The 12,068-nt window shown below is 39.9% G+C and overlaps 1 protein-coding gene across 5 annotated transcripts in view; it reads right to left on the bottom strand.

The window, feature by feature from the left end:
• The window catches only part of Cntnap5 (contactin associated protein family member 5), a 910,241-nt gene that overhangs the window by 413,984 nt on the left and 484,189 nt on the right, over positions 1-12,068 (bottom strand). For all 5 annotated transcript variants that reach the window (XM_031380047.1, XM_031380056.1, XM_031380065.1 and 2 more), the window contains one exon: positions 3,080-3,229. In XM_031380047.1, coding sequence (XP_031235907.1) covers positions 3,080-3,229 — 150 coding nt within the window. The remainder of the gene's footprint in view (positions 1-3,079; positions 3,230-12,068) is intronic.

Below are 12,068 nucleotides of genomic sequence, written 5' to 3'. Positions count from 1 at the left end.
CACACACACACACACACACACACACACACACAGCTAAAAATGTGTTTGTCTTTCCTTTGAATGGCATCCCTAGCGTACTTTGTATATTTTAAGTGCTTGGGAATTTCAAAACACTCCTCTAAGTTCAAAATGCAATTCTTAGTTACATTTTCTTAGAAAATTATGCTCTGGTAAGGATGGCAGATGAGTAATTTTTCTGGTTAATTATGGAGCATTAACAAGATGAGTTCCTGAGAAAGGTACATTCAGGAACCAAGCAGTATTTTTGACATGCTGTGCAAAGGAAATCCAGACATTAAAAGAATGCCGGGCTTAAGTACACATAGTTACATGCTGTAATAGCACATGAGAGAGTTTAACACTACACCTCTTAAAGACTCTTCTTATAAAAAATAAAAATGCATGGCACCGAATAGTATCACTTGGAGTCAGCTCAGCCTTCTGCTCATTAAGTCAGGTGAAGACCGAGCAGATAGGTGAGTGTGTGTGCTCTTACAAATGCCATCTCAGTGATTTTCATAGGTTCAGAGCACATGGGAATATGAGCTTGAAAAAATGGCCATATGCCATAAATAAGAGGAATAATTTCACTCATCTCTAATAGACTGTCACTGCAGGGCTGACAGCTGGTTAACAGCTCACAGGCACACTATTAAATGAAGAGATGCAACTGCTTCTAATTGAAACTGTAGAGAGAATTTATGGAAGTTGACTAATATTGTGGAAGCTCATTTTTTATGTTCCTTAAGTTTACAGTCTGTATGTGGGGAGTTTGTTTAAACACTGTTCAAATCATAGATAAATCTTCATGCTCTAAGCCTAGCACCCTAAAAACCCACTCAGAATTCAGCAGTATTCTAGCTGAGGGGAGCAGAGCCATTATACCGCAGTGATATTTTAGAAGATTATTGCACCATTATTATTCAAAGCCATTTTGCCTGAGAATAAATTCCTGACTCTTATTTTTCCTCCATGGCTGAAAACCCCTTTGTAATCTACATCACACAGCTTGAAGTTGGGACCGTTGCTCAGCAATTGTTCCTATTCATTTTCTTTCACTATGGACTACATTGAACAAAGATTTGAATCTGTTCCATACACTCAATGTCTCTAGAGCCTCCCACAGATTTTTATTTTCTTATTCTTAGAGTGACCATGTATATGAGCATGGGTACACATGTGCCACAGCCAATGCACAGAGATTAGAACTACAGCATTAGATTACCACTACTAGAATTGCTGCTTTCTATCTTCTCTGAGAATGGGTCTGTGGTTCCCTACTGAATACACCAGGCTCAATGGTATGAGTGGCAAGAAGATTACAGTCATGTGCTACAAAGGCTGGATTTTGAGGGCTCTAGGGGTCCAATTCCATGTCCTTATGCTAACACAGCAAGAACTTTATGACTGAGCCATACAGATTATTTTACTTCACCAAATAGCAGCCTTATTATCTATCTTATAAATACAAGATCATCTAAAAGTACATGCTAGTGCTTGGAATGTGATGGTCATTGTGGGTAAAGGACTATGGTCCTTCCTCATGCTAAAATCCAAATGCATTGATCTTGTTCTACACAGCTCTCTTCCAAAGAGACCCTAAATATGTATGTTGTGCCTGTGCAAAGATCTTGCTATTTCAAGACCCTCAACCTAAGGAAGAAAGGGGTGATTTGTAGATTTTAGGGCTAGGAGACTACAGGCTTTGGAGAAATGCTCAGTGTAGAGTGTATGATAAGAATATAGCAAACTCTAGGTAATTATAGTGTATGTGTAATTGCTGTTACTATTATTTCTATTATTATGTGTGAGTAAGACAGAGTGTGTGCATGCATGTACTGTCCTGAATGTATGGAATACAGGAGATAGAATTATGGAGCCCATTCTCTCATCCCAGTACAGGTTCCAAGGATAGAACTCAGGTCTTCGGGTTTGAGCAATGAGTGACTTTGCCCATGGATGCCCCTTGTTATCTCTTCAGTGAAGGCTATTATGAAATGTTTGTGTCTGGCTTCTCATGGGAAGGAACTGAAAGCTTTAGGACAAAGCTTTAGGGCATATTAACATCTACAAGATCTGAACCAAGTTGTGTCCCTTTCTATATTATGTAAGGGAACCATAAGAGAGTTGAGTGTGCATGGGTTTGAATGCATGGAGACAAGTACCTTTTACATGCTAAATAAGCATTCCACTAAGCTTCAACAAGCCTGCATTCTGCTCTTGCTTATACTTCCCAGTACTTCTGAAAGTGATCTTGTTGTCTATGTTCTAGAAAAGGACTTCAGGAAGTGTATCTTAAGAGCTTAAGGTTAGCCGGCCATAGGGAATAAGTCCCCTTTAGAGGTGGTTTCTGTAAGATTGATCACTGGCTACAGAATTAGACAGCTATTTTAATAAAAAGAGATACCTTTAAAATACTCAGCATGCGTGAATTTGTAAACATGGTAAAATGTCATTTAAGCTTTGTCTACTCCAGTTTGGTTTTGTTTGTGTTCCTAGAAGGGTTGCAATTGCTGCAAACAGTAGAAAAAGCAATAACTTAGAAATTGCAATGGCTCATCCCTGTCTCTTGGATGCCCTAGCTCCTTTCTATTTTCCTCTGTCATCCTCCATGGGTGTGGAAAACCTCTTAAGTCATAGGAAAGGGGAGATGGAGCTCACAAAGTAGAGCGGCAGTGGATGGCCAAGGTGTCCACGCTGACTGGTACTCTCTCCCGCTTGAATTTTTGCTCCTGTGGGTACTTGCTGACCCGTAGCTCCTTTTCTCTAAGTTTTCAGCTGAGTTTCTCCTTTCTAGTGTAAGACCAAGAGCTTGGCATGTCTACAAGAATTACCTTCGGTGAGTTAAGTAACCCATGTCTAGTACCTGGACCCTAGGGGTCCTTCTGCCCTCGGCACTGCCCTAGATAGCTTACATTTGCACAGTTAGATGAGGTTTTGATTTCTTACTATTTGGTGTGTGACTATGCCTGCATGTGTGCATGCATGACTATGGGGGAAAGCTATCTAATTGCTAAATCACATGATAGAATAATTTCCCGGCCTCTTTATTTGATGTCTCAAAGGCTAGGGAACTTACCTCCAAAGTAGTAACTCTTTCCAGAATAAATCTGTATTCGGGAGGTGTCTGGCACTGGGGAAGCAGCATCATTATCCAGGGTGAGGGTAACACGATTTCTCCTGGCATTGATGCTGACAGAATGCCACAGGCCATCATTTAAGCCACGGCCTGCAAGAGAAACAGGAAGGGCTGTTTCATGAAGGTCATCTTTCTTCTCTGTCTAATAGCTTAGCATCTTTTCCCGAACCGTTGCTGATAGTTTCATCTTCAAAATGAAGGGAACAAATCAAATATGTGGAATATCTCCAGCAAATAAAGGAATGTTATTTATTAATTATTATGGTGATGAGTAGCTACCAAGGAAAAAGCTTTAAAAAAAACCCCAACTGTTAAAACCCCTCACTATGATACTAGAAATTTTATCCTCAGACAGAAGAGGCATAGGTCATTTTTTCTCTCAGACATTTCTGAAGTTTGTATCCTGCTGATAGTGAAGTCTTTTGCAAGTTTTTGTTGAGACCAATGGCTCCAAGAATCAAGGCTAGGACTTCCATATCCTATGGCGCTATCTACCACTGGGCTTCACTAGCCCTGGGAAATTTTTTTATTCAGTTATAAAAGGTTACATTCTTAGTTTCTTTCCCTGTTGCTGTGATAAAATACGCCCCCCCCAAAAAAAAAAAAACTAATTCAAATTATAAAGGCTCTATTTCATCTCACGGTTCGAAGATACAGTAGTGACATAGTTGGAGGAAAGTCAGGGCAGCTTGAAGCAGATGGTCATGTCACATCCACATTTAGGAAACAGGGAAGGATGAATACGTGTTGCTGATCAGCTGGGTTTCCCTACTGTATACCACCCGGAATCAGGTCTCCAACTCAGGGAGTGGTCCTGCTTACAGTTAAGAGGATAGATCTGCCCACATCAACTCCCATACTCAAGGAAGTCCCTCCAGATAGTCTCAGTCTAACCTTAATTTCTGTAATCCCTCTTGATGTTCTTGGAGGCTTGATCCTGGGTGAAGCTAGATGTCATCAAGGTGACAATTAGCATGAACCATCATGCTCACTCAAAGAAACGTAAGAATATAACATGCTTTGACCATATCCTCCATATCCTACTAGCCTTCCCTATGCCTTACATTGCTTAATTGTCCAGACATGATTGCTTCTACATTCATGTGCATTTCCTGAAGTTGACAAAGCCAGCTTCATAGCAAGGCAGAGAGAGTTTCCTACTATAAATAAGATGCAGACCAATTGAATAGCAACTGTCTCTCTGTGTGTGGTGGGGTGCACATGTGGAAGTCAAAGACAATTTGTGTGAGTTGAATCTCTCCATATACTACCTGGATTCCAAGAATCGAGCTTATATGGTCAGACTTGGCAAGCACCTTTACCGGTTCAATTATTATTCTGAATTTCAAGAGGTTTTTTTCTAAGTCACTCATAACACATTGCCTGAGACACTTGCCTTCCCTGACACATCACCAAAAATGACGAACATATCTGTTTGGCTTCATTGTTAAAGTAATCAAACCTGAAAAGAAGACTATTCACAGGAATTTGGAGTGTAAAGATTTTCCTGATTAACAGCAAACTGTCCTGTTCCTTCGACCCAGATCCTTTTCAGCTGCATGGAAACACTGACCTATGTTACTGAGGAAACTCCATTTGGAATTTTTCATGGAGGGCCACTAACTTCCTTTCAAAGTGTCATGTATGGAGGCTCTTGGTTGTGTATGACCTAATGAACACTGGAAAATATCACAGTTGTATTGAGCTCTCAGACCACAATAACACAGGAGTGACACATGTTCATCCTTCAGACAACCTTCAGTGTGCCTGGCTGTATGATGGGCTGCCTTCTTTCTCCTTGCCTCAGCTTCCTCACCTTCCAAGGGGGATCACTGAGTGTACGTAATGATGACTCTCAGTATTATAACTACTACTATAGTTGTATGTGCAGAAACCCCACCTCAAGTGCCCAGGCACTCATATGAATTAACACTGAACAGAACAGGGAGTCCCAGACAGTCTTGGGGTTGGGCAAGTACAGATAATAACATTGCATGCCGTTGTATTTTGAATGAAGCATAATTAAAAGTCAGGGGCAGTTGCAGAAAGGACTCAAACATCATCCTTTGATTTTTTTAATTTATTTTTTGTTAGATATTTTCTTTATTTACATTTCAAGTGATATCCCTTTTCCCAGTTTCCCCTCTTAAAAAAAAAGAAAACCTATTCCCTCCCCCCTTCCCCTGCTCACCACCCCACCCTCTCCTGCTTCCTGACCCTGGCATTCCCCTACACTGGGGCATAGAACCTTCACAGGGCCAAGGACCTCATCCTTTGAATTTAGGTAAATGAGAAAGACAAAGGAACTAACAACTTAGACAATGGACATCTAGGCTGGTTCTGGGAATAGCATAACGGCTTGCACTTCTAAATTCACAGGCATCATGATTACTCCCAACAAGACTTGCAAAACCTTTTTCCAACCAATACCCTATCATACAGCCTGAGGAACTTGACATGCCTCAAACCACCATGATGTTTATTCCTTTAATGGCTGCTGGATAAGAGAGCTTGTCTTTTGGTAGTGTAGACACTAGAAGGTGCTTAAGAACATGCAGCTCTCTATCCACGCTCCTGTAAACAATACCAATAGAACTTACTGGGTCATTAAAAGCAAAGACAATGAAACTAGAAAGGGAATTAGTTTGGAATAGCAAGGATCAACAGCAGTTGGGGTAAGAACAAGAGCTTTGAAACAGCGTTCTGGGGAATATTTTACTTGAATCAATTTTCTAAAAATGTCTTTGGAGGGAATTTGGGCATATTCACTAAAACAAACAAAACAAACAAATAGCAACAACAAAACAAAACAAAAATCCATGATTTGGAGGGGGTTGAGATGGTTCAGGGGGCAGAATCCTCTGCAGTTCATCCCTGACAAACCAGAGAGCCCACCTAAAAGCCAAAATCACCTGTCAGCATTTATAGTTCCTGGAGACAGGAGAATTTGCAAAGGCTTGAAGACCAGCTAACCCTGCTTACATAGCAAGTCTCAAACACTACCTCATGACAAGATAGAAACATAAAGACGAATACCCAAATGTTGTCCACTGACTTTACGTACATATTCTGTTGCCGCAACACCCTTAAAACAGTACTGCCATATTTCACACAGGAACACATATACTTACCTCTTCCTGCTTTGCATTCTTCCTGCTCCTAACACACACACACACACACACATATGCACATGCATGTACACATGCATGCATGCACCCACGTGCATACACACACACCCACACATACACACACACACACACAAACACACTCACAATGTATTTGGATAATTCTAATGAAAAGAAGGACTACAATCACTGCTATAGAGCACAGGGACCAGTGAGGGGTCTTCAACTTGGGAATAACCAGGTCAGAGGTTCATATTCTCAGAGGGTTATATGAGTGAGCTTAGAGGCAGTGCCTCTCGCTCCTATCTACTGGTGGAAATCACCCCAAGAGACAATATGACAGGACAATAGGCAAAATAGCAGCAGAAAAAAACAAAGCCAGGTGAACTAGGAATAGTTATCAGAAGAACACTAGATAGGAAATGGCAGAAGCCCCTGGAGCCTTCACTGAAAAGTCCTCTCGAAAGAAGACAGAAAGAACCCTGCTTGGCTCTCAGTGGCCAGGGTAGAGCAAGCAGCTCTGAACTTCTGTGTTCAGAATCTTTCCAGGGCAGTTTTAGTACCAAGTACTAAACCTAGAGATCAACTCTGCTCCCACCCTGACAGCTGTGTTCCATCTACTCAGATGAGCCCTGGTGGCAGAGACTTACCATGTTGCCAACCAGCTCTCTCAATATCTGCTTCCCATAGATGGGAGACCCAGACACTTCTCCTTCTGCTGGCCCTATCTTCTGTCATAGGCAACAGTTCTAGAGAAACTAGGATTTGGGACTTGGTCATGGGGACTGTGCTAATGAGGTAAGGTTTTGTCAGGTGATTCCTAATGGTGAATTTTGATATTTTAAAAGAACATTTCAGGTTCAAGCCAACTATAAGCCAGTTTTCCTTTTATGCACATGCTAATTTTAATGTATCTAAACACATAAAGTTGTATTTTAAAGTAAGTTATGAATAGGCCTGGAAATGCAAGTATGATTCACCATGCAAGGTCTGGGTAGCACCCAGAATCCAATCATTTGCCTAGGGATAGGCCACAGTGGGATGGAAGTTCAGTCGAATCACAGACTCTACCACCTAGCCTATTATAGATGCACAGCATCACAGGAGATGGCGAAGGTATACTTGCAGGAGTCAGAGGCCTCCCTTCATTTGTTCATATGTGAATTCTGTGCCCTCATCCTTTCTAATGTCATTATCCAACTTTTTCAGTGTTTGACTGTGAGTGGTGCTGGTGATAGTGGTGATGGTGTATGTGTATGTGAATACGTTTGTGTATATATGAAGGACAGAAGTTGAGATCAGGTATCTACCTCAAACTCTCTCCAATGTTTTTCTTTTTTTAAAAAAATTTTTTTTTTTAACTTTTACTGCATTATCAGAAAAGTTACATGATTTCAATCTATTTGAATTTGTTAACATTTAAAAACATGTTTTAATTAAATAGAATTGAATCACATTCTTGTTCCTCTTTTGTACCACCGCTCCTCCCATAGACCCCCCTTCAATACCTATAATATATTTCTTGTCGTATTCCTTAAAATTTATAAAATGTTATAAAAATAAAACTAAGTATTATAAAAGTTGCTTGATATAAAACAACAATCGATTTAAGTCTTATGTAGATGCTCGTCTACAGCAATACTGAAAATACATTTTTCTCAATATAAATATTAAATAACTCCAAACATATTAGCTGTATACTTAAAAATAATACATCACTACTAATATTTTCTTAAATGAACATGAGTATATAAAGTCTTTCTTGTTTGTTTTGTATTTAGTAGAGTTTAAAATCTTGGCTCTTACTGTGGTACAAGTCCCCCAAAAATATTTTTTGAGACAATATCTCTCACTGACCCTTTATTATGATAATTCTGACTACCTGCATGGTCATTGCACTCCAGGGATCCTCTTACATCTATGTTGCTGAGCTGAAATTGCAGGCAGGTACCATGGCACCCAGCCATTTATGTGGATACTAAGAATCTGCACTCAAATTCTCATGCTTATGCAGGAAGCACCCATGTATCCAGCTCTCTAGTACTTGACTTTCTTGTTTTTTTCAAGTGTTATTTATTATTGGTGTTTTGCATGTTGTGTGTACAGAAGCTCAAAGTCAGACACAGTTTTGTGGACTCATTTCATCCCCTTTATGTGGATGTGAGTTTGAACTCAGGTCATGAGGTTTGTGCAGCAAGTGTTATGATTTCTTTTTGATTTAACAATTTCCTATGTAGTTCCCTGGTCCCATGTTCTGAGCTGTGAAAAATCAACAGCTCTTGAACAAAAATTGCCAGGAGAAATTTTAGAAATACAGATTCTGAGCTTCATGAGATATTAATTAAAGCTGAAACCTGCATCATCTCAGATGTTGACAAGCTCAAGAGTCACCAGGAACTGGGCTGCATAGCCAGATAGAGGACTTCTTCATTGTGGAGTTCCTAAAAAAGATAAAAGCTAGGAAAAGAAAACAGATATCTACCCATATCTGGGAAACATGGACCAGACCAAGTGAGTAAGGTGGCGTGCCCTCCTTTAAGATGGTTTTCTTTTCACTCAGCCCTTATTTTCTATGTCACTCTGTATCTGGACTCAAAATAACATCTCTAGGTATTCTCCAGAATTTGATTGTTAACAAAACCATATTTGGGCCAACAAGATCACTCAACATAAATAGGCTCTTTCCAACAAATCTAAGGACCTAAGTTCAATCCTTGGAACACACAAAATGAAGAGAACTGAATCCTGAAAGTTGTTCTCTGACCTCCACATGTATGCTCATAGCATTGGTAACTATTTTCATAAGCACAGACAAACACAAAGAAATAAATATCTTTTTAAAGCATGTTTTAAGAAGGAAATCTGGAGATAGAAATATAGTTCAGTATTTGTTGCCCAGTATTCAAAGTTTCAATCTCCTCACCATGCAAACAAGAGACCAAATGACAAGCCTGAAGTAAAATTAATTACTCTGAAGTAAAATTAATTACTCATAAACTAGGGAGAACCATCTCCATCAGCTTGTCCCTCCCAACTTTTCTGCAAATAACAGCTTTGAGTCAGCAGGCATTGTCCAAGGAGAACAGAAAAGTACTACTGCTGGTGTCCAAGCATCTTCCTGAGGCAACTATCCTGGGTTACTTCAGGGAATTGAGTACATTATTTAGGAACTGAGACTTAAAGGGTCTTCAGTTCTGGGAGGGCTCATTGAGGGTAGCAAAGGTCTCCAATTTTAACATGATGGCTCAAAATACAGCAACTTCTACTAGAATCAAGGTTCACATCACTCTCTTTAAAAGCACAGTATTTTGATATTGAGTGCCTGATCCAAAAGGCACTGGATGATCTTAGAACCAACATGCTTGGGTCTGTCCTCCTTCCTTATCCACTTCTATTTTTTGGTCACAAGAATCAAGTCACAGAATCAGAAATTTCTCTTTACCAAGGAATGACAGAAATTCCCCCAAATGGCAAACTAGAGTACCTAGCTAGGAAATACTCCTCTTCCCATGAGAACTTCCATTGCCAATGGGGTCTTTGCACACTGAAGAAGAAGGGAACACTTGGAGAGAAACTATGAGTCAACAGTAGACAGGCCTCTTTGGATCTCTTCTCACCATCTATTAAAAAACATTGTGCCCTTCAACATTGGTTGTAACAATGTTTGAACGTGGAATTACATAAGGGAGTTGTCTCTCTCTGGGCCTGTCACGGTATTTCCTGGGAGGACTCACTTAGAGGAGAAGACGGTCTCATGATGGATGGCATTTTTCCATGGTAGGTCAGATACAGAGAGATCCCAGGAAAAAGGGGTATTGCTCTACCTGTCCATCTAAGCCACCTGCTGGTGAAGATGTCCACATAGTTGCTGCTGCTGCTGTTGCCACCCTTTGCTGACAACTTACTCTAGTTCATTTAACCTCCCAACAAGACCAAAGAGCAGCAGCTCTCCAAGAATCCTCTAGGCCTTCATTCCCATCCTGGAACTGCTCATCATCAACCTTACGAACTGAACAGGTACTGGCTTCTCTGCCTTTCTTACTGTGTTGTATGTATCATTGCATGAAAATCATCATTGCACTACTCATCCAATATTTTGAAAGCCAATCTAATAGTTATCCTTTGCAATGTATATTTTGCTTGTTATACTCATCCAGAGAATCTCGGATAAGACATGTATGTCACACATTATTAGGTGGCTGCCATTCCCTTATCAAACCTAAGTCTAAAAGAGACAATTTTCAGTTGTCTTGGACACCTTTGTTTATGAAAGCTCTCCATTCCTTTAAAACTTGATCCATTGCATTCTACTTCTCTTAAGTATCTCTTTTCTTCACGTGAGAGTTGATCTTGACTCTCATGACTAATGATTGTTGGGAATGTACCACTAACTTTTCCCCCTACTGAGTATTAGAGGATGTAGACCAGTGGTTCTTTTTTGTTTCATTTATTCATTCACTAATTTATTCTTTCATTTTACATCCAAATCACAGCTCCCCTGTCCTCTCAGCATCCCTTCCCACAGCCACTCCCTTCCACCCCTTCTCTTCTGAGAAGGAAGAGGCCCCCACTGGGTAAAAATCCACCCTGGAACATCAAGTCATTGCAGGACTAGGCACATCTCCCACTGAAGCCAGACAGGCAGCCAAGTTAGGGGAATAGGATTCATAGTTAGGCAACAGAGTTAGGGACAGCCCCAACTCCAGTTGTTGGGTGACCCACATGAAAAGTAAGGTGTACAACTGCTACATATGTGCAGGGGCCTAGGTCCAGCCCATATATGCCCTTTAGTTGATGGTCCAATCTCTAGAAGACCCCAAAGATCCATGTGAGTAGACCCTGTTGGTCTTCCTATAGAGTCCCTATCCACTCTCGATCCTTCAAACCTTCTCCCAACTCTTCCACAAAACTTTGTGAGTTCTGAATAAAGTCTTTCTGTGTATCTCTACATATGTTTGAGTCAGTTACTGGATGGAGCCTTTCAGCAGATAGATAGTTATGCTATACTCATGTCTGCAAGAATACCAGAACATCATTAATAGTGTCAGGGGTTGATGCTTACCATATGATGTGTCTGAAATTAGGCCAGTTATTGATTGTTCATTCCAATATCTAAATAGATTAAAAAAAAACTGACAAAATCCAGTACTCCTTCATGTTAAAAGTATTGGAGAGAGTGGTGACACAAGAAACATATAACATATAAAAACATATAAACAGAATAAAATCAAGATACAGCAAGCTAACAATCAACTTCCAATTAAATGGAGAGAAGTATAAAGCAATTCCATTAAAATCAGAGACAAGTCAAGGCTTTCCACTCTCCCCATATCTATTCAATATAGGATGAGAAGTTTAGCTAGAGCAATAAGACAACTAAGGGAATCAAGGGAATACAGATTTGGAAAGAAGAAGTCAGAGAATCAGTATTCACAGATAATTATGGTAGTATAAATAAGTTTCTCCAAAAATTGTACCAGAGAACTCATAGAACTGATAGACACCTTTAGCAAAGTAGCTGGATACAAAATTAACTAAAAAAATCAGTAGCCCTCCTTTATACAAATGATAACCAAACTGAGAAAGAAATCAGGTAAACACCACTCTTCACAATAGCCACAAATAACATAAAATATCTTAGTGTAACTCTAACCAAGTAAGTGAAAATCCTGTATGACAAGAACTCCAAGTCTCTGAAGAAAGAAAATGAAGATAATAGAAGATGGAAAGATTCCCCATGCTCATGGATCAGTATGATTAACATAGTAGAAATGGACTTTTTACCAAAGGAACCTAGAGATTCA

This window comes from Mastomys coucha, unplaced genomic scaffold, assembly GCF_008632895.1.
Source record: "Mastomys coucha isolate ucsf_1 unplaced genomic scaffold, UCSF_Mcou_1 pScaffold1, whole genome shotgun sequence".
Lineage (NCBI taxonomy): Eukaryota > Metazoa > Chordata > Mammalia > Rodentia > Muridae > Mastomys > Mastomys coucha.
This window is presented reverse-complemented; position numbering and strand designations above follow the sequence as displayed.